The 21,570-nt window shown below is 53.4% G+C and overlaps 7 protein-coding genes across 7 annotated transcripts; 4 read left to right on the forward strand and 3 right to left on the reverse strand.

Annotated features, from left to right (window-relative positions):
- Window positions 1–264: 264 nt before the first annotated feature.
- Window positions 265–5,194, forward strand: COCSUDRAFT_49269 (hypothetical protein; the record flags this gene model as incomplete). Its single annotated transcript, XM_005643074.1, has 8 exons — window positions 265–619; window positions 746–840; window positions 967–1,021; window positions 1,152–2,141; window positions 2,292–2,438; window positions 2,810–3,872; window positions 4,316–4,409; window positions 4,679–5,194. 6 exons carry the CDS (start codon window positions 265–267, stop codon window positions 3,244–3,246), a joined length of 2,079 nt encoding a protein of 692 aa, XP_005643131.1. The 3' UTR covers window positions 3,247–3,872; window positions 4,316–4,409; window positions 4,679–5,194.
- A 1,303-nt stretch (window positions 5,195–6,497) lies between these two features.
- COCSUDRAFT_9828 (hypothetical protein) lies at window positions 6,498–6,731 on the forward strand (the record flags this gene model as incomplete). The annotated part of the gene is made up of 1 exon (XM_005643075.1): window positions 6,498–6,731. A coding segment is annotated over one exon (234 nt), but the record flags the coding sequence as incomplete, so codon positions are not given.
- Window positions 6,732–9,530: 2,799 nt separating this feature from the next.
- COCSUDRAFT_26329 (hypothetical protein) lies at window positions 9,531–11,151 on the reverse strand (the record flags this gene model as incomplete). The annotated part of the gene is made up of 3 exons (XM_005643076.1): window positions 10,934–11,151; window positions 10,688–10,782; window positions 9,531–10,436 (listed from the first exon to the last, which is right to left on the reverse strand). A coding segment is annotated over exon 3 (900 nt), but the record flags the coding sequence as incomplete, so codon positions are not given.
- Window positions 11,152–12,038: 887 nt separating this feature from the next.
- Window positions 12,039–14,349, forward strand: COCSUDRAFT_60252 (hypothetical protein; the record flags this gene model as incomplete). The annotated part of the gene is made up of 5 exons (XM_005643077.1): window positions 12,039–12,180; window positions 12,637–12,866; window positions 13,304–13,486; window positions 13,751–13,956; window positions 14,139–14,349. The coding sequence occupies 5 exons, from the start codon at window positions 12,039–12,041 to the stop codon at window positions 14,347–14,349; spliced, it is 972 nt and encodes a 323-aa protein (XP_005643134.1).
- Window positions 14,350–16,395: 2,046 nt separating this feature from the next.
- Window positions 16,396–17,143, reverse strand: COCSUDRAFT_20526 (histone acetyltransferase; the record flags this gene model as incomplete). Its single annotated transcript, XM_005643078.1, has 2 exons — window positions 16,396–16,614; window positions 16,958–17,143. The coding sequence occupies 2 exons, from the start codon at window positions 17,141–17,143 to the stop codon at window positions 16,396–16,398; spliced, it is 405 nt and encodes a 134-aa protein (XP_005643135.1).
- A 1,569-nt stretch (window positions 17,144–18,712) lies between these two features.
- Window positions 18,713–19,429, forward strand: COCSUDRAFT_54934 (ribosomal protein L14). Its single transcript, XM_005643079.1, has 3 exons — window positions 18,713–18,774; window positions 18,903–19,011; window positions 19,159–19,429. The coding sequence occupies exons 1-3, from the start codon at window positions 18,748–18,750 to the stop codon at window positions 19,380–19,382; spliced, it is 360 nt and encodes a 119-aa protein (XP_005643136.1). The 5' UTR covers window positions 18,713–18,747; the 3' UTR covers window positions 19,383–19,429.
- Window positions 19,430–19,815: 386 nt separating this feature from the next.
- On the reverse strand, window positions 19,816–21,429 carry COCSUDRAFT_68278 (hypothetical protein). Its single transcript, XM_005643080.1, has 5 exons — window positions 21,362–21,429; window positions 20,808–21,103; window positions 20,626–20,717; window positions 20,365–20,505; window positions 19,816–20,200 (listed from the first exon to the last, which is right to left on the reverse strand). Exons 2-5 carry the CDS (start codon window positions 21,076–21,078, stop codon window positions 20,003–20,005), a joined length of 702 nt encoding a protein of 233 aa, XP_005643137.1. The 5' UTR covers window positions 21,079–21,103; window positions 21,362–21,429; the 3' UTR covers window positions 19,816–20,002.
- Between the last annotated feature and the right edge of the window lie 141 nt (window positions 21,430–21,570).

Genomic DNA, 21,570 nt, shown 5'->3' on the forward strand with positions numbered 1-21,570 from the left:
TCTCCCCATGACCTTGACACAGAGTAACTAACTCTGACTTTTGCGTTGCGTTCAGAGGCAGAGACCGGCGACTTGGAGAGGAAGAGAGCCGATAGGCGATCAAGCAAGATTCGAGGCATCATTGGTGGTCAGCAGGCTCGCCTCGAAGACAATGGGACGACTTCGACCGCCATCTTTGCAACGAGACACCTCAATCAGAAAGTCAGCTTCAGCAAGAGCGCCAGCAGATTGCTGGCAGCAGTGCCCAACCTGAACAGGACAGTGATGGCAGCCTCGTATCTCCAGGCCAGTGGACTTCAGGCAGGCCAGACAGCCCAAGGACAGGCGCAGAGGGGCGCCACAGCTGCAGCAGGCGGCATGCAGGGTCCCGCAGCCCCAGAGGCAGAAGCTGCAGGACCTTCGCAAGCGCCACAGCCAGGGATCAGCCGCAGGCAGCTCAGCGCTCAGGGAGCCGAGCAGGACATCGTCCAACGGTGGCTTGCGTTCAGCCTCAAGGCCTCATCCACCGTTGCAGAGCTGAAGCGGTTCCTGCTTGACAGAGGCCAGCGGCCAGTGATCTTCACCAGAAGCGCGCTGCTCGCCAGGGTGGAAGGGCTGCTTAGATTTGAGCATCCAGAAGGTAGCTATCCATGATGGCTGTAACGATCAGCGCCTACACATCTTATGCCTGGCAAATTAATAACATGTCCTCACCATTTCCTCTGGACATCTTATGCGCTGGCAGCTAATGGATGCTGTCATGCAGGTGGACTGGAGCCGAGTGCGGCGGCGGTTGAAGAGATCACAGCCGCTGTTGAGGCCGCAGCCCAACCGGCACGGCAAAGACCAGCAAGGCAGAAGGTGGGCATCTTGTTGAGGATCCTTATGTTTGCATGTGCTTTGTGAACGCCTCTCATCTGTCAAGCTGCTGGTGCAGTGAAAGCGAGTTTGGCTGAACACACTGATTGTAAGTTATTGTTGTTACAGGCGCCGAAGAAGTCACAGCTTCAGATGGAAGCGGCCAAGTCCATTGTTAACAAGGGTGAGTGGGCGCTCTCAGCTGGAAGCTCTGATCACCTGGTGACTGTTGCACACCCGAGAAGGCTTTAACTTCTGCAGATTTGATGGAAGGGAATGATAGCCAGTCAATTGAGGCGCTCACATGTTTGCAGGAGTGAGCAGCGGCCTGCCCGTGGTCAAACTCAAGCAGATTGACGAGTTGCTCTGGACCTTCGACAAGTGCCACTACCTGCCGCAGTTGGGGGAGAGCACTCCCTCGATTGGTGTCGCTCTCTGGGCCGTCACAAGCACGCTGCACCGCGACGGGGAGTTCCCAGCACGCAACTTGTCCCAGTTGGGTCGTGCTGCCAAGGCTCCTGTTGGTTTGGTGCGCGCTGTGCAGCCAGGCAGCGATGGCACCCAGCTGCATATGGAGATATGGTTCCTCGAGGCGCGCGTGCAGACAGATAGCCAGGGGGAGCCCGAGGCAGCGGTGGCAGGGGAAGGCGGTGGGGCACGCGCAGATGTGGAGGGACGGGGTGCAGGAGAGGCAGCCACCGGTGGGGGCGTGCAGGAAGGGCATGGGCGGGGTCGGGGCAGGAAGCGTGGCCGCCGCGGCACAGGCGGGGCGCGTGGCAGCAATCGGCCCAGAAGGGGCAGCCGAGGCAGGCTCAGGCGCCCAACCGCCAGAGCCGCAGAGTTTTGGGGTCCCCCCACTGAGGGCGACGAAGACGAGGTTGGGAACCTCTTCTCTGAGTCAGATGCGGATGACCAGCCAGCGCAGCAGCACAGTGACCCAGCAGAGCCAGAAGGGCAGGCAGAGGGTGTCCTGCCTGAGGCCAGCGAAGTGCCGCCGCAGCCCACAGCTTGTGCGAGCCAGTCGCCGTTGCACGGCTGCTTGCTGGCAGATGAGTCGCCGCAGCCTGTGCCAGTCCCCAACGTGCGGCTGAGCATGCAGGGGCATGCCGCATCGCCGGCCAAAATGGCTGTGCTGGTGATCGACTACCGGCACATTGCAGCGGCCCTCTGTCATCCAAAACGGCTGAAGGTGGCTCTCGGAGGCGCTGCCGGGAGCTCGCCCATGAACGTCGAAGAGGCTGCAACTGGTGTGGCGCTGGCAATGTTGCTGGCTGAGGAGCAGAATGCGGCGCGCGCCGGAGAAGGTGAGGAGCCATCATGGCTCTCTTTGTCCTGGCTTATATGATTCCACTCACAGTGAGTTTCTAAGTTATAATGCCATGCGAATCATACCCCGAAGGTTTATCGACAGGTAATTGTCAGCAATAAGCTGACGACAGGCATGTGTTGTCTAGGTGGGAGTGCTACGGCAGCGGAGCAGTCGCAGTCAGCCTTGGAGCAGTCACCGCTGTCTGGCGCCATGGTCTTCTTTGATCCTGCTCTGGAGCTCGCTGCCGATGAGGAGCCAGCTTCCTCCTACCGCTCTGCAGATGGCCCAGCAGGCATGTACAAAATCCTGCTCTGTCATTCCTGTGAACTTGTCAACTGACTGCTCTCATACGCTGGTGTAGTTGATTTGTTCATGTCTTGTCTCTCAATGCTGAAGTGTCTGCTTGCCCCTTTGCCTGAGCCATGCCTGTCTTTCACGCACCCTGCTCCACATGCTGTGCTTGCCCCTTTGCCTGAGTCATGCCTGTCACTCACGCACCCTGCTACATATGATGTGGTAGAGTGCCGCACCTAAGGGTCATCTGGGTAATACTAACAACAGGAATAAATTTGAGCTTGACATCCTAGCAAGACACTAGGGAAGATATTGCTTGAATGCGGTAATAATCGCGGATTGTAAGCAGCTGTGTGTTGGTGCGCGCAGGTCGACCGTCCCTGGAAGTTTCCTCCCCTGGGATCAACATGGAAGCTGCAATGGGTGTCATCGCAGGGCTGGCATGTCAGCTGAACCCCTCGCCGCAAGCCAGAGGCCATTCGAGCGCGCACAGTGACGTGCAGATTCTGCCAGATGACACAGTCTATGTCCTAACAGATGACAGGAGGATAGTGGGGACGGCAGAGGTGGTGCATATTGGGCCTGGCACACGGTTCCACGGTGCTGAGCTTGAGGGGTTTGGTGTTATTTGCGGGCTCACCATCACAGACGCAACTGGGGCTGGACACCAGAAGGCATGGTTGAGCGACACAGATGAAGTCAGAGCAGGCAGAACACCCTTGGAAGCAATTGGGGGCAATCAGATGGTGGCAGTTCCCGAGAGGTGCCTTCGCTTTCTGAGGCGCCCACCGGCGGCTGGAGAGTGACTTGCAATGTGATCTTTGCACTTTCAAGCTAAGTCAGTTTCAAGCTTAGTCAGAATTGGCGTGTGAGCATGACGCAAATGTAGCATCAATTTTTTTTATGTCCTAAATTTGATATTGCAATGAGGACTGTAGTAGGTTGTGACCAAGTCTGCCTCACTACAAGGCGTTGCACATCCATGCGCTCTACGCAACTAATATTAGTCACTCACTTGTCCCTCTCTGCACATGTGCGCAACAATCATGACGGTAACCAGATATCATGCATGTAACAATCTGTAAGGTAATTCTGCTCCCGGTTGCCTCACATGCTCAACCTTCGAATCTGAAGTGGCCAGTGGGATGGAGCACTTCTGCTTGAAGACAGAGCACTGCTGCTGACCGCCACAAGGTAGTGGCGGTGGAGGGCAAGAAAATAAATCCCCTGAGCCTATCTTATAATATTATTAACCCCATCTGTCATTGAGCAGCCTGGCTCGTTCTTGCTGTTTCTCTACGATGTCGGTGTCGAAATCCACTCACATAGAATGTTGAACGTGGAAGAATTGCTACAAGATTCTTCTCAGCATCATCGCACTTCTTGGTCGCTGCATAAAGACACACGGCATGTCACATCAGATGGCGCAAAGGTGATGCCCTTATCTTGCCGGCACCCACGCTATGGTACACGCACGCGATGTGTATCAATCAAATGTGCCACAAGCGACAGAATTGGGGTGTCAATTTGCTGCACAGCGTGGGTGCCCCTCCTTGATGGGCACATCTCTTTACATCGAGCAGCCATCTGAGATCGCCAGGGTTGAGGACGTGCTGTCCGTGCAGCACGCACTCAGCGTCAATATTTAGACTCTTTCAATATTGATTATTGATGGTATTCTTGTGAAAGAGTCTCTTGACCGGCCCTGTAGGTATCGCACGCTATGAAGAGGCTTTTGCAGTCCAGGGTTGGGGCAGCACACCTCTGAACATAGGACCTGCCACCTTTGTAATCTTGCTCAAACGAAACCCTGAAATGCCTTCTCGAAGAGTGTGGTTTTCGAAATTCCTTCAAGCACCACGGCTGTGTGTGCAGGAAACCTAGTAATCTTCAACCACTGAACTTCCTTGAAGGCGGGAGCCATGCATGCACACACCGCCCTCATTCACTGGGCACTGGTCATGTACAGGTGAGATCTCAGGAAAGCAAGAGTATGATCCAAGTGTAGAAGTGCTGTAGAAATCGGGTTGAAGCCGCGGGCCAAAGCCTTGGAGCCTTAAGCATCATGCTGATGATCATAATGATGCCATCGGGTCAGTACTAGTATAAATGGCGTAAGGCTACCCATTAAGAGATTCCAGTGGGACCACCGTCGAACATTATAACCTGAGAGAAATTTCTTTAAAGCATCAAGCATCTCGAGATGTGCTCATGAGCAACGCATGTCTTGTGCTGCAGGTGCAACCCATGCCATGCCCGTGGCCAGTGGGCACGTACACATGTGCATCAACGTTTCAGGCAATTGCAAGTTGCCACAATGGCTACCCAACACCGGTGTTGGTAGCAAGTGAATAGTGGGTACCCACTAGTTATTTGCCACACCATTGCCCTCAGTGTACTCTTAAAAAGCAATCACTCAATTATAACTAGAAGGCGCCTCTACAGTGTAATATTGTTGTCAATAGATCAGATTGATATTATTGTTGCATTCATTTATTTTATATTTAATTATATTGAACAAGCTCGGCTCGCAAGGCTTCAAGCCTTGTTGCTCCAATTGGTCAAATATATGCATTATTCTTTTTTATCTGATAATTCTTGCAAAGCAGAATTAAAGCCACTGCAAATATTAAGGCTTGAAACTCGAATTCACAATGTGGAGATAAAGTCCATGCAATGGGTGACTCGTTAAACATTAATTGAAGCTGAAGGGCTAATTGGCTTCTGATAAATATTTTAATATCATGGTCATTTATTTGGATGGTCCAAACAAGCTGTCGACATGAGAATGATCACTCACAGGCTTGCATGGACACTAAAGTCCCCCCAGGTTTTGGTAGAAAGTGAAGCCAATGACGGTACTGCAACATGCTCAGCCTATAGGTAGCTAACCAGATATTTACTATAATTACACCTTGAGGATCTGGTCCAGAGTCACATGCATGCCATATGGGCGCATGTTGCCGACTGTTGACATGACCTCTCCAAGAGTCATCAAAAAATCACATTATGACAGACATATCTTCTTAGAACCAATACAAATCTTTTGAAGACTGAAGGTCTTTATTGTCATTAATGGTGGGCAGTGGGTCATGGCCTTCCTCTAACTAAGGAAGCTTCACAACCTGGCAGGCAATCTTTCTAAGTAGCAATTCTTGTCAAGGTTCATACTGTTCATTTTTTGGCTGCTGGCAGTCAACATGCTATTAACTATTAACAACGTGGACACCTGTACATATATACAAATTTTAAGTATTAATACTAATATTAATTTGTAGTATTAGCCGTATAATTTTATCATAATATTATGATATGCTGCCAAAAATAAAATTCAACGAATTTAATTTGGTGGACCTTCATCAAAGTTTTAAAAACATGACAGGGACACCTCCATTCACGACAGGCATTGATCACATTTTGACACTTATATGAGATAGAGAGAGGCACTGCTCAGAGCTACATGAATTGCAAGAGTTGCAGGAAGTTTCAATAGGCTGCCTTTCGCTTGAACAACTGATAATTTTTAACAGCAATGCATATTTACATTAACAACATAAGAAGCTGGCACTCTGTGTTAATTATTTGCTTTAAGTGTGTGGAGAGAACAAGCTGCTAAGAGATCTTGAGATTTTTGAGCCAATTGGCAGATGATTCCACAGCGCACTCCCTTCCCAAAAAGGATCTGATGAATTGTAGAACAATCAGATTACTGTACTCTATAGAAGATTACTGTACTCTATATAGAAGCTACTGACTTTCAAAGTTTGAAACAGCATCGAGAACATCAAAATTGGCAGACAAGGCGAGATGCTCATTGCCAAATTTTCAAATGTGCCAATATTTATGTGTCCTCATCATCGCCGCCGCTGCTGTCTGAGGAGGCATCGGACCGCGCATCCTGCCAGTCCGAGTCGGAGCTGGTGCCGCTGTCCAGGTTTGTGAGGTCGGCGTGCAGCGCTTCCACAGCATTGCCTGCCATGCCGCCCAAGTGCTGATACTGTTCAAGCTTGGAGAGGAGCACCACCTGCTGCCCGAGCTGGAAAGCTTCAAGGGCTGCATGCACACCCGCCTCCCCCAGCTCCGCCGCATGGGGAACTTGTCGGGCGCTGGGCAGGCGGCGCTCTCCCCTCCCAGCGGCTTGCTGCACTTGCTGGGCGTAGTGCTCATAAAACACTACCATATCCCTGGCCTCACGCCGCACGATGGTCATCTCTTCGGAGCACCGCTTCAAGCGCTCCTGCTGCTCCGCCAGCGCGGCCAGTTTCCTAGCCAGCAACCCTGCCTGAGCAGATTGTCGCTGCCACGGCAATGTGTCTACCGCGAGCAAGCCAGGGGCGGTCAAGCGCTGGCAGTCATACTGCGCTCCCTGATAGTCCCCAGGGGCGGCATGCCAGCGCCGCAGCTGAAGGATGTCATCGCTGACTTTGGACACGATGGCTTCCATCTGGCGCCGCAACCGCTTCAGGCTAGTGCGCTCACGATATGCCGCTGTCTCCAGCTGTCTCTGTAGGGCGTAGTAATCCACGAACCTGGCTGCAATGGAAGCATGTAGCTGCTGAATCATGAACCTCTTCCGCTGACCCCCTATCTCCTGGTACAACCGGTCTGCCTCCACCCACCGCAGCTGTACCCGGTGCCTGCGCTCCCACGCTGCCAGCTTGCCCTCAAGGACTCGGCGGTGCTCATGCCGCATTTGCTCGGAGAGCGATTGCTGCCCCTCAGCTGCGAGAGTCACACTGCCACCCAGCGCGTACAACTCCTCCAAGCAGCCTTGGTAGTGGTGCTCCCATGTAAGACGGGCCTGCGAGTAAGAATCCTGACATCAGTGATTCATGCATCTTTATGTATCTTCCAAAGGTGTGCATCCCATTTGCTCTTTACAAAAACTCCACCAGTATGCACATCCTGTCATGTCTTGTCCTGTCATGTCATAAGTCACATGTCAAATGTCCTATCATGTCATATGAACAAGCACCAGTACAGCCAACTGAAGGTGCAGAGTGGAGCAGCACCGGGATGGTGGGCGCGCTTGTTGATGCCCCCTCAGACGATGTCTGCCGCTGCTCCCGGGCAGACCCCTGCGTGCAAAACAAACAATCTGCTTGCATACTTTCTTCTGAGGCAGCTCTTTACTCTGAGTCCTCTGAGCACCTCCTTCTCACTAGCATACCCATTGATACTTATTCCATGCTAGAGAAGAGCCTTCAAAAAGGACCAACACACCTCTGCTTCGTCACTTGCGCCTGCACCAGCGCCGCCTTGGAGAGGATCCTGGCCTGCCGGTGATGGGACGCCTCCTGAGCCACCGCCACCCTGCACCTGATTCATCAGCCAATAAGCGAGCATGCAAAGCATTGCAGACTGCAGGATATATCAAGATGGCATCTCCCCAGAGAATCAGTAGAGACAGGTGCAGCAACTAGGAGGGGTGCATTTTACCTGCAACTCGGGGGCTTTGATTTGGGCAATCTCCTGCTTGAGGGCCCCCGTGGACTGCCGCAGTTGTGCCAGCAGTCGAGCAGCCCTCCTATGCCACTCAAGCAGCTGCTTGGGCAACCTGCGCTCCTTTTTTCGCTGCCAAGCCATCGCCTGCACATGGACCAACATTGTCACTTCTCGCACCTACAGGGTTACAAACTGCAACATCGAGCAAGGCTACAAGAGCTTGCATCATATGAAAGGAGAACTCACCAGGTCCGTCATGTAGTCCTCCCGCGTGGCAGTCGCCATGCGCTTCAAGATGTGTGCAAATTTCCTGTAATGTGCCCAAGCCTGTTCAATGTTGTCACCAAAGGAGTTTCCTGCCGCTAGCATGCGGCGGGCGCCATACTTTTCTTGGCATGCCGGAATGTGAGCCTTCACATGCCACGGCCCCACTGCCAGGCCAGGCATACCCTCCACGTTTCCTTGAACCATCCTGCCAGCACAACACATCACCATTCAAAGGGGACGCTGCTGTGCACTCCGACGAATCCACACACTCATAGCATGACTAGTACTAGACACTAGGAGTGAAATTGTTCCATGCAATAATTGTACAGGGCACATCTTGACGTAAACGCCAGGCATGATGGACGAAAGATTATACCTTCGCCAATATGGGTCAAACTGGCAAGCAATGTCAATGAAGAAGTACTTCAGATCCTTGCCCTCCTCAGGCTTGAACTCCTTCAGCAGACGCTGCAGGAGCAACTCGTAGTAAACAAAGCACTCCGGTGTGAACAGGTTTGCCGCCACGAGAACATACCCGTGGCGGCAAACTGCTGCTGCCACGCCCTACGCACAAGCACATGCGGGAGTGTCAGACCGGCTCCAAAGCACCAGCACATCTTCTTGTTACACGCTTTCCTGCCAAGCAAGGTACATCCTGCAGAGCTGCAATTTAAGGCTGCCATAACCCTACCCCTTGTTGAACTCGCCAGATCCAAGCAAGACCCAATCAACCGTGGGCATGGTATTCAGTATTTTTACCACCTGAAGCAAGGCACGCTAGGGTGCTGCCAAGTATTACCCTTGCCAGCCGGGGCCAGGAAAAAAAGAGAAAAAAATCATGGATATATGAGATGCATGCCAACATCAGTAAGCGCAACAAGATCCCAGAAAAATGCGAGGAGACTCACTTGCACATATAGGCGCAGCTGCGTGTCTGAGGCGGTTGGCGTGGCAGCAACGAACTGAGAGCAGACCGGCCGCTCCAGCGCCGCCGGGTCCAAGGCCTTCCGTTGAGCGAGCAAGGCCTTCACCTCTTCATCAGCAATGAAGGGGCTATAGGGCAGCTTCGGCTGCAGGAAATCAGAGGCTTTGCCCGCCGCCCTGAGCTGCGTGAGTCCCAGGCAGGCGTCAGCAATGGCTGCCACGCAAGTGCGAAAGCAGCAAGGACACTGCACAGTGGGGCCCCCGGAGGCACGACTGTCCAGAGATTCCTGGGTCGCCGGGCCCACCTCAGCTGCATCTCTGCCAGTTTGAGCCGCGAGGCTGCCTGCTTCCATTTCTGGTGGCGATGACGACGCTGCTGCTTCCCTCTGAGTGTTCTCCTGGGGCGGCGGCGGCTGGCCGAGCTGCAAGTCTGAGTCACCGCTGAGCCCTGCCTCCGAACAGATGGGCTGCACGCCAAGCCTGTTGAGGTCATGTGTGGCGATGTCCATTCTGCGCCACTGTCTGACCGCCACTGGGAGGTTCCTCCAGATATTTTTGGGCAGGCCACTCAGTTGCCCGTACGGCACACAGCCGTTCCTGACGTGCACCTCCTCCAGGGCGCTAGTCCAGGCGACCATTGAGGTTGGGCTGGCGAGGCTGAGCTCATGCGTCTGCAACATGAGCGCTCCAGAGTAGTAAACCAGCGGCCTCTGTGGCGTTGCAGGAAAGCATCCCATGCTCACAGGATCGACTGTGAAGGCGGCACTGCACCCGCCACACCTGAATGCTGGGGGGCTGACCTCTGTCCTGCCGCTGATCGAGACATACACAAGCCTGCTGATCGTCTCCACCTGCTCCCACACTGATCCCACCCTCCCAGCCTGACTGCATGGACTGCAAGCGGGCAGGGCTGCTCTGGCAGCTGTCAAAAACTCTGCCTGCAGCTGCTGCTTCAGTGCTGCTTGGCGTGCAGGCTGACCAGCTTGGAAACATGTGTTCCTGAATACATTGTCATCAAAGCACGCATCCCATGCTTGGTGCAGCCGTCTATTATCCTCTTGAGCTGCCTGTTTCCGCAGACGCCGGCGTGAGGGCGGAGGCTGATAATAGGCAGCAGCGGCTTCTCCATCTCCATCTGCAAAGCCATCCTGCTGTTCTTCCTGCTGAGCTGTGTTTCTTGCAGGGATCCGCCAGGATGGAAGGGCGCTGGCCGGCCTCCGGGGTCCCCTCGGTGCAGATGTTGCCACAGTGCTGCCTAGGTTCCTCCCAAATCTGCGGCCTGGCTGCAGCAGAGCAGGAGTGTCGGCTGATGGTATCACCTTGACACTGACCCTCCACCTCTTGTTCCTGACCATTCGTCCTGCATGAAGTCATCACACAACGGTTTCTGCAAGTGATCCACCAGGACATTAAAGGAATGAGAAGTACATCAGCAGCATGCCTTCTAGTACAAGTGATACAACTATCCTTACAAGCACCTGGGCTACTTGCTACTCTTTGGGGTGCACAGTCCTCTCCAGATGCTCCTCATCAGATTGGCATTCCAAGCAAAGCCAGGTCAGGGCAGACACCCACGGCTACTCACAGCAGCAGAGGGATCGTAACGCTCACCAGAACAATTGAACTTGATGTTGGTTTAGATTGTAGACGACTTCAGTGTCTGTCCGGTGCATCAGTGCTCAATTCAGGTGAACGCTCTGTGTTGCCTGCACGCATTTCATTTCAAGGAATTGGCTTGGCAGGGCATGCAGTCACTACGAAAGAAGTAGACATGCACGTCGATGGTCGTGACATTCGATTAGCTGAGTCCAAACAAGTCAAGGATGGGGATGCCAAAAAACCGGCAAAAGTGCGAACCTCACATGGCCAGCGACAGAAGACTTCAAGAATTCGTTTAAATTACTCCCATAAACATTTGCGGCCGTCCCACCCCCCTTTCAAATCCTACTTTGCAACGGTAACCTGGCAAATGGCATTGCTGTCTTCGCAGAAACGAGTAGCGCACGATCCTATAGATACAGGCTTGACCGAAATAATTAGCTTGACGGAGGTACTATGCAATGCTGAGATTGTTGTAGGTAAATCTGAAGGATGTGCAGCATTGCTTTTGTTATTGCACGCCCCGAAGGGGCGTGCTCAGAAAGAGAGCCAAATCCACTAATGTAGTGGAGTGCATGTCCACCAAAGTAGTGGATTTTGCCCGACAGAGTAGGATGCTCCTGTGCGTCTGCTCCGTCCTCTGCCAGCCCAGGGCGCGCCTAGTAGCGCAGCCGTGTGCGTTGTCTCACTACCACTGTCCTATCATCAACTTCACTGCCGAGGTACGGTCTCCCTTCTGGTCTCTACGGGACTGCAGACATGCCTGTTTGACATCCTCGCTCGAAACGGCAGGGCTTGACCCGAAACGCACGGCAAGATGAGGCGTTGCGGGCTGTGAGCACTGAACGTGATACGTTGATTTTCTGGCTGATGAGGACTTTGTTATTCATATTGTGACTCTAGACGATGCTGCCGATCAGACGACAGTCTCCGCGAGCAATTTGGCTGCTTCACTCAGCGGGAATGCGAAAGTGCTCTTACCCCAGGGAAAGATTTTGTGGATCTTGGTCAAAGCATCTTGACCGTTAGAATCCCTGACACTAAAAGAAAAGTATTTGACGTCTTATAACGCATCACCCTGCACTGATTTGGCCGCACACTGAAGTGTGTTTTGGCATTCCGCAGTGCGGCCCTGGTTAGACCGGCGACTATGGACACTTGCAGCAGCGGAAGCAGGAAAAGAAAAGCCTGCTTCGATGCCGAAACGGACTCTGGGGCGACTTCAAAGGGGGCAGGCTCGGCTAAGGGAGCGGCACACAGCGACTTCCAATTGTCAGCGAGTCCCAAGAGGTTGGCGATGGACAGCCGGGGCAGCGACATATCTTGTCAAAGCCAACTGATGTGCGGCGATTGGCTAGATAACATGAGCCTGGACTCAGTCCTCGCTTTCTCACCATCCGCGGATATGAGCTGCTCCGAGCGTCTGGACGAGTCGTCTGGATCGCCCTCAAGCTTCCTGTCGGTTACCACCGCCGGCACGTCGAAGCCCCAGCTCTCGGACGAAGGTGAGTCCTCACACTCCTTGGATGCCGGCAATGAGCAACAATTCGATCTGTAGTTTGTCAAGATCACTCGCCCTTGCCACAGCCTTCGGCCGAGGACCCACGCGTGCCCAGATTTTTTTGTTGCTTTTTATGTCCTCAAGGATTTTGATGCTAGGATCTCTTCAAGAGTCATTCAAGCAACATCAAATGAGCGTGAACGACCATCAGACTTGCCTTATCCTGCCAGCTCCTGAACTAACCTTCAGCCCTGTTGGCCATTGTCCAGAACAAAAATCTTAGGCGATTCTTCCCAGGGCGCACAAAATTGCTCCTGCAGCTGTCAACACTGCTCCCAAAAGCCTGCAAGCAGGGCCTGACTCTCACATCAGCTCCTAGGGCATGCAGCGAACCACAGGTAAAATAGGGTGAAAGAACAGAAGCCGAATCTGAGTCTGAAACTGAATGGGGCTGCTGCAGGCGCCTCGCAGCTGTGCGAGTCACCTCTGGAACCGGACGTGTGCAGCAGCGAAGACGGCTGCTGCTGCGAGCTGACAGCCGAGCCGCCGAGCTGCACCTGCTTTGGGACGCGGCTCTATGCCTTCTCAGAAGACAGCCTGGTTCGCAGCATGGCTGCCATGTACGGCTTCTCTCCGCAGTGCACCTCCGTGGGGACCTCCTATTTTGCGCGCCTGGCCGCCCGGGATGAGGTGTGTGATTTGCTGCTCCCAGAGATGCCCCCTTGACCTGCATCAGATGTCATTCAGGCAGTCACGTTGGACTGTTCCAGCCACCTCAGGGATGATGTCATGCTTGACTGGGGCAGTGATGAAGGCACAAGATAGGTGATGCAGCAATGCAAAGACAGGCCGGGCTCGGGCACAGGCACGGTTGCCCATTCAGACCCTGTCGATATCTATTTGAGCTCGTTCCTTGCACTGCCAATATTCACCAGTTTCTGCTGCTTGACTTGCTTTTGATTGCTTAAGGACCCGCAGCTGCCTGCACGGACGCAAAGTTAATCCTGCAGCATGCACACCACTTTTGTACCTCTTCAATGCCCATCTCATGGATAGCTTCGGCCTCCCTAGGCAGGATCATACAGCTGTGCATGTGACACTCGCTGACAGCTGGGGTGACTTCGCAGAGGCTTATGGCGACGGCCATGGCGCACCCGGACTTTGCGCCTCTGGTGGAGGGAGTCTGCGTCGACCCGGAGCCGACGGCGGTGCCTCTGGCGCAGCAGCTGCGGTCGCTGACCAACCCCAAGCAGTGGCTCATGGCACTGCACCTCTGCTGCAACTACCTCGCCGCCAAAAACATCGACAAGGTGCGCTGCTTCTGCTCTCCTCCCGACCCTTGCAGATATTCACTGTGGCAGAAAATATCGCTGTCAATAGTAGCAGCGCTAAGATGCAACGCTTATCCTTGATTTTTGCCACACGACATGTATACCATGCAGTACCATCTGTGGCCGTCGAGCTGAAGTCCTCAAAAAGATGCATTCTCCAGCCGCTATGCCCAGAATTGCCCCTATACCACAGTAGGCAGAGAAGACGAAAGAGTGCTCATGGGGAGGCATGCATGCGCGCAGGTGAAGTACCGCAATCTGCTGACGCTCATTCTGAGCCACGCGCACGGCCACGAGCTGCCGTCAAGGGTGGCCGCGTCGCTGGAGATCGAGCTGCTAGAAGCCCTGCGCTGGCGCCTCGGCCCCTTCTTCCACACCGTGCCCCGCTGCGCCGGGGGGCCTCCCCCTTCCTCGGCCGCGGCGGCAGATCTGCCGGTGGAATCCAGCGCGTGACCGGCCGCAAATCGGCACCCTCGGCGCCACATCAGCGCCATGTCAGGGAGCCATAAGCATGACATCAGGGCCCGGCAATCGGGCCAGATCAGAGACAGACAGATGTGCATCGCCGCTCAGACCTCCGGCATGCACGCATGGCCCCGGCAGGGAACACCATCTGACGCCCGGCGGCCAGCGCCGGGCTCCGACGGCGTCCCTGCGCCCGGTGGCATTTTTTGGCTGCGCATGCTGCCGGCGATTTATGTAAGCGCGCCGTAATGCTCGGCGCCGTAATCTCTTCTGCGCGGCGGCTACGGAAACCGGCGCGCGGCGCCCGGCCGGCCGCAGCAGCTGAGCTGGGTGCTGACGCGCCGGAGGATCCAGTCAGCTCGCGCAGCAATTTTTAAATTTAAATTTGAATAAGTCCCCTCTGTCACACTACAGCGGGGGCGACAGGGTGATGACCCCAGGGTGTGACAGACTGCATCCAACAGGCAGTGCTTAATTCTGCTGCCCTTGGCTGCAGCCCCACAGGCAGTGTGCCTGGCCAGGCTAGGTACTGGCTAGGTGTAGAGTGCAGCCTCAGTGCTGCGTTGCAAGTATGTGCCCCCTGCGGGGCTAGCAATAAGCAGAGCGCATGGATTCGTTCTGCATGCTGCTTGTAGCACATGGGTCAAACCAGGAACAACTCAGCTTTACCCTGCAGACGGGCTCTGCAGGGAGGGTCGCTTAAATCTGTGAGGCACAGGAGAGATGTGTGCGCATCATCTGTTTTCCTTTCTTGCGTCACGCATGTGGTCTTACTCCGACAAATGTGCCTCAGGAAAATGAGTGCTGACAATAAGTCGTCGATTTGTGCGAAGCCGCGCTTGTGTATGTGTAGCGTGTATGTGAGTCTTGAATGCCATGACTGATCTCTTTTGCCTGAGCGGGGCTTCTTTTACAGCGTTGTGCATGCCCGAGATCGCGCGTCCGGCGCAGCAGTTGTGCAAATTTGGTTTCGTAACTGACGGATCCGCACTCTCAGATGTGCACTCAGAGGCGCGGATTCAGATTTCAAAACAGTCCGATCAGCGTGTGTGGCGGGGGCAACAGCCTCTGCTGAACATGGCAAAAATTGTGTGTGGCCACGTGGGGCTTCCTTTTTGCATGCAGGCAACCGCGCATGGCCAGACTGGTGCAGGACAGAGGGCAGCAACTGTCCCAATGCAAGTTCCTGGTGAATCAGTCATGCACCCTGCACTATGCGTCTGTAGAGGCACCGCCCAAGTCCTTGTGGGTGGTGACCCAATTTTTCTATTTCTGTGCTCTCTGGGTTGTCCTGTGCAGGCTCCTCTTGTGCTGTCCGTTGTGATCTTTAGACCCCCCAGTCCTGATGCTGGGCAAAACTCTAATAAAGATGCCAGCTGGGTGTCACAACAGCACCCTAGGAGAATGGTGTCAGGACATTGAATGGCACGACCATGTACAATGTACAACAGTGGCCCTGTTTAGGATGTGGGTATGTCGACAGGAGGCATTTGCCTACCTGGCGCTGTGAGGTAAGACCAGGGTATTTGATACAAGTATCTGCTGTCAGCTCGACTGGGGAGCTGCAGAGTATGTTGAGTATGTCTAGGTGTGACACTTAGGTGAGGAATGTGGACAAGCAATCAAAACCTGATTGAATAATGCGTTTCTGGCATGCCCGTGCGCTTTGATGACAAGCCTGGATATGCAGCACGTGTTGAGGGTTGACTGGCCAAGGACATGCATGGCTGTGTCCTGCTGTTGAAGTCTGAAAAAGTTCCTGCAAGCAGCTGCACAGTGCATTTGTGGTGCCTCTAGGTGTGCCAATGAAAGCCTGTCATGTGCTGGTGACACCCGTCATATGACTGCATTCTTTTAGTATATTTCACTTCTGCAGGTGTTACCTGGTGATTTTTAAGTGACTGGCAAGCAGCTGATGTGCTTATAGGGTTGTGTGTGCCGGGTGATACTGTCAAGACTGCCTTGTGAAGCAGGTTGTGTCATGCGCCGGTGCAATAAAACACAACCATTAAGTGTGGTATGCTCGAGTATGAAGCTGTGTTGACCAGCGCTCTAGTGTGGAGTGTAATTAAGAGGAGCCTTCCTGACCGGTCTCAGGCATGCTTATAACGGCCTTGGGTTGGACCCCGTTGTTCTGCATCCTTTTCAAATTTGCATACATGGCATGTTCTATATCAGACGGCCCTTTTTAAAGCCTTCAACTATACAGCACACATCATTATTGGGAAATCATGCGGACACAACCGCTGGTTAAAGTTCCACTCATAGATGGACAGCAAAAAATAATATCACTTGGCAGTTCTCGAACAACAGTAATATTAAAGTATGTGCAGCGCTGCCCCAACAGACTGAAAAGCTGCTGGGTAGTAATCGTCAGAAATCCTCAATAATAACAGTAATCCTGAATGACACACCCTGCTGCATCACAAGAGCATAAGGGGCTTGACAGCAGGCAGCTTCCCCTGGAAGGCCAGCCCCTTGACCCCAACTGGGTCCCTGATGAATCCCAGCTTCTCATAGAGGCCCACAACATTGGGCTCTGCAAAGAGTGTAATATTAGGGATCCCCTCTGCCACAAGCCTGGCAGTCAGCCTCTCCAGCACCCCTCTCCCCAGCCCAGACCTCTGCCACGCTGGGTGCACCTGCATGCATGCACTGCATGAGACTCAGATGTACATTCTGGCATATGTATGGCTGAGCACTCTGTGCAAGCTGAGACTGTATCAAAGCCGCCATGCCCAGAGTGATATCAGAAGCCTGCCCAGCAATGGTCACTGTTTACGCCTCTTAATCTCCCATGCCTCCTATTGCCTCCTACTAGGGGCCTTCGGCATGATGTGTGGAAGACCACCAGACACCTCTTATCACAGGCCCTGCATTGGCGTGTTCTTATGGAATATCCTGAATTGACCTGTTGGCGAGGGAGGGAAGACTTGAATATGATATCCTGAACAGGCAGGTGGGCGCGGGAGGGAACGCGCGCACCGCGACGTCCCAGATGGTGGCGGACAGGGCGCCGTCGCTGGTGGCGCGGCAGAATCCGAGCAGCTGCCCCGCGCGCGCCATCCGCGACTTGCGCGTCGACCGGATCCACAGCGTCCGGTGCGTGTGCGACAGTGCCCTCACCAGCTTCTCCGGGTTGCGTGCCGGGAACCCCACCTGCCGCCACATGCGCGCACCTGCCTCAGAAGTGCATTTCTCCCACGCCAGCTTTCAAAACATGCTGGTGACCCTTTGACCACTTCTGATGATGTGGGGCACATGCGCGTGTTTGCGTGACGTCTGCAATGTTTCTCGCATGTATGCCTCGCAGATTTCGCTGGCATTGACGGTGGATTTCTAATATTGCCTTATGTTGCTTCTGAGAGTTTCAATATTGCCTTCTACATGCGTGCACCTGCCCCGATCCATGCAGGCCATGCATGCATGCAAGAGAAACCACAAATCCTGGCAACCCCTGACTAGCGTTGGCAAAGCATCATAAATATCATTTGAGTGGTAAGTCAGCTTCTGTGAGGATTACCAGCTGGGTTTGACAACCATGAGCAATTGCCGGGCTGATGTAGCTCTTCGAAGCGACACGAGCTCTCAAATTTCTCAGACTGTCCATATGCATGCCATGCCACATGAGAAGGCCACCAAAGGTTACTGACAAAGACTAAGCGGCTGTCCGTTCTGTTTATAAATGTCTTGATATCAAGGAACGCGTGCCAAAGAGGGTGCGCACCCTGGAGAACAGGTCATTGAGGTCTTCCAGGTTGATGTCATGGTACCCCCACACGAATTCCACGCCCATCTTCTCAAAGTCCTCATCGCTCTTTGATATGCTTGGCGATGGGTTCTCCCGGAGCCCCAACCCTGCCTTTGCACTGCTCATGCCATCCGTTGCCAGCAGCGCCGCGGCTGCATGCGTGCATCCACACACCACAATTACTGATATACTTGCACTGCGCAGACAGTGCAAGGCAGAAGAGAGCTTGCCTTGCATGCCCTCTGACCAGCTTCACCGGATCAAGAAGCATGCAAACATGAGACTGAAGAGGGGCTGCTGACGCTGAACGGCCCTCAGCACGAGCTTCCGAAGTAAATGTGACTTCTGCCTATATAGACATGTGCTGGCAAGCTCTTCGTCTAGCGGTAGGTAGAGCTGATCTGATGGATGCTCACCTGCGGCCTGAACGCCTACATATAAGAGCTTCGGCTTGATCGGACGGCGAGGTGCCTCTAAAAGAAGAGCCTCATTGCCTATGACAGGCCTCCACCTCCTCGATGGACATAGAACAGTATGGACCAGTCTCCTGCTTGTAGGGTTGATGGCGTGAAGTGCAGTTCGATCGGGGGACAGTGCAAGGAACTGCGCTTCCATAACCACTACAACCTTATAAAAGTCATGTTGATGCCATATGGGCCCGTTGTTGTTGTACAATACTACTTGTTGCGAGGCAAGGTATGTGTAAGATCTGGCAAACGTTACAAGCTATAAGATTCCAAGGGATTAGAGGTTGCTATCCATGCTGAATCAGAAGAACTTTGGATTGGAATGTACTTGCCCGATGCTTTGCATCATGAACTTGCATCTGAGTCTATCCATGAAGCACGTGGCTCAGAATACCCTACCTAGCCACCTCGCAATGCACTGGAAGATCTCGAACACCGCGAGTACATTTGGCAGCACGCCACAATCAAATCAATAGTGTGTTGATCACATCGCCGGTTCAAGCTGTATTTGTTTTACAAATACAGCGATCTTGCTGCATGCTTTCTGCTTGCAAAGCATGATCTCGAATGGTAGCAATTTAGAGGTGAATGGAAAAATATGACAAAGCGAAAATTTGATGTGCACTCGTTCTGATTTTTTAAACGAAATTGACGAACCATCAATCAGCCAGCCACCTGTTACAAAAGTTGACCAGAGCAGCTGTGCTCGCAGGTGTCTGACAACTCTGGTGCGAAGATAGCTCAGTGCATTCAGCAGAGCGGCCAGTCCTGGGGGATTGGCGACACCATCACTGTCGCAATAAAGAAGGCAGCCACCAAAGGTCTGCTCCTGCTACTTCGGCTGTCGAGCTGCCCAATGTAGCACCTCTCTACACTTCAAGAGGACGGTCAGATACATTAACTTGCAGCAAATAGACTGGCTGCCAGCCTGTGATCAGGATCTTATGCGGCAAGTGTTTCTGCTGCAGGCAAGGTAGCAGCGGGCAGTGTGCAGAGAGCTGTCATCACAGAGACCAAGAAGCAGCTGCAGCGGAAGGACGGGAGCGTGATCAAGTTCCACAAGAACGCCTGCGTGCTGGTGGACAGAAAGACAGGGCAGCCGCTCGGCACTCGCGTGCTGGGGTTTGCAACACACGAGCTGCGCGCGCGCCAGATGCTCAAGATCCTCTCGCTGGCATCCAGAGTGCTTTGACCCAAAGCGTTGGCAGCGCAGCTGCTCAGTAGGTGTAGACAGCTCAGACAGGACATCTAGCTGCCGATTGACCTCAAAACTCAGTGGAAGCCAGGGGTGCTAAGTCTAGCCTTTTAAAAGAAGTAACAGCAGAAAGGGGGCTGGAACAAGAGAGGACCAGAGGGTGAACAATGGGGAAGGCAAGGGATGCGTTCAACCTGACAGTGTTTGGGCTGGTGGGCCTTGGGACGCTGGCAGGTGTTTTGCTGACCAGTCAGACCAAGAAAGTAGCGATGGGCAAGAACCGAGAGCCCACATTTGAGGAGAAGATGGCAGCCTTTGAGCGGAAGCCCTAGGCTGGCTGTCATGCCATGCATGCGAGCAGTCCGGTACATGTCCCTGATGTTTCCAACGGCACATTCAATGTGCAACAGTCCCAAGGACTGCAGCTCTAGATCTAGGGCGACAGAATTACAATGTGCACGGTCCTTTCCGGAACAATGTATCGTGTGCTGCAAAAGAATTTTGTATTGGGGCACATATGATGGGCTGACTGATCATACGCAGATCTGGTCAGGACTGATCATTGAATATTGTGAGTGGTGATACAAGTCTCCAAACTGACAGTACCTGTAAGCAGTTCATTTGCCCTTCTTATATGCAAGCCTGTGCTTGTATTGAGCAGCAACAACATGGCTCTTTGCAAGCTCTGCTCTGCTGACATCAGGAGAAGCCTTGATCGCATGCAGTCTCCCATTCAACTTAACATTTGCCTCTTCAATTGCCGCCTCAGCTTGTTTCCTGCGCTGGACCGTGGACGCAGGGTTGATTTTGGGCATCTGCACGCAGCATAGGAAAATGCATCAGCGGCGAATAAGCACCAAATGGCACACTGGTGCTTGATGACACCTGGCGCAGGCAAAGCTTCTGCATCCTCCTCTAAATCGGGGTGGCATCATGACAGATGAGCGGAAACAATCCATGGCGCCAAAGGTTGACCCACCTTTTTGGATAGCTTCTCCACCCAATGGACTTTCCTGTGGCTGATGGCCATCAGGCGGGTGACAGTGCGAGCATTCTCTGCTTGTATCCGCCACAGATGCTCTGGGGTGTGGCTGTAGCTGGTCTTGAAGTGAGGCGCTGCCTGCATTACAAGTTTTGCTGTGAAGATGCACAAAATTGTCGCCCTGCCAGGCAAATGAAAGCAGCCATGCACATGTCAAGGATGTGTAAATGGATCCAGAAGCATGGTGATGGAAGTCACCTTCGGGACGTGAGGAGGAGAGCTGAATGTCAGGGTGATTGCCCTTGTTGTGTGCTTCTTTGGGACAGGAATTTTCAGTCGTGGGACTCGCCCTGTTGCAAGCAGAATTTTTTACAGGTGCTGCCCTCAGGTCCGCACTACAGCTTCTGGTTGTTAAAAGGGCAGTCGAATGATTGACTTGCCTTGACTGACAGCCTTCATTGCTGTAGGAATAGCAACATGCTGGTGGACCGGGGCCTGCCCTGCAATCTTGTCCGGGGAGGTGGCGTCTCTGTCAGAGACTACGGCAGTCTCCTGACTGACAGTATCGGCTTCTGCTGATTCATCTGCGCCTGTTCGGTCTGCCACCTCCGCTGGTCCAGGCGAGGCAGGGTCACTGGATTCTGCAGCGCTGACGCTGGTGACATCTGGCTCTTCCAGTGCTTTAACAGTGCTTGGCTCCAGAGATTGCATTTCCCTCAGTGCCTCAGACTGCCGTCTACCACCCAGCATCAGTCTTTTTACCGAACTGACAACTTAAAACACAGTTGTTGACCTATTGCCTGGTACCTAATTTCCTCAGTATGACACTTCAGATCACAAGTGCGCTGAATAATGCACCTTTAGAATGCTCAGATCAGCTGGCAACGAAGTAAGGCTAGTTCTGTCTGTGCTTCGCCTCGTTTGCCTTGACAGATGTGTGATCAAGATGGGCAAGAACAGGCTTCAAAGTTTAGCGATCTAGCTAGGTGCGCACCAAGATTATCGAGGTGACAACGGAAACAAGGATGAGAAGCTCATCATAACCACGCTTCAGCGACGGCCTCAGCATTTCGCGCTTGTGTCTGAATTTAGCCAGAGCTGGTGCCCAGTGGGCAAGCAGGCTGCCCGACTGCCCCGTTGCGCAAAGGGGTGATTCGGCTCCAAATTTTCAAACACCTTGGCGGCAATTGCCAGCGGAAACGA

This window comes from Coccomyxa subellipsoidea, assembly GCF_000258705.1.
Source record: "Coccomyxa subellipsoidea C-169, whole genome shotgun sequence".
Taxonomy (NCBI): domain Eukaryota; kingdom Viridiplantae; phylum Chlorophyta; class Trebouxiophyceae; family Coccomyxaceae; genus Coccomyxa; species Coccomyxa subellipsoidea.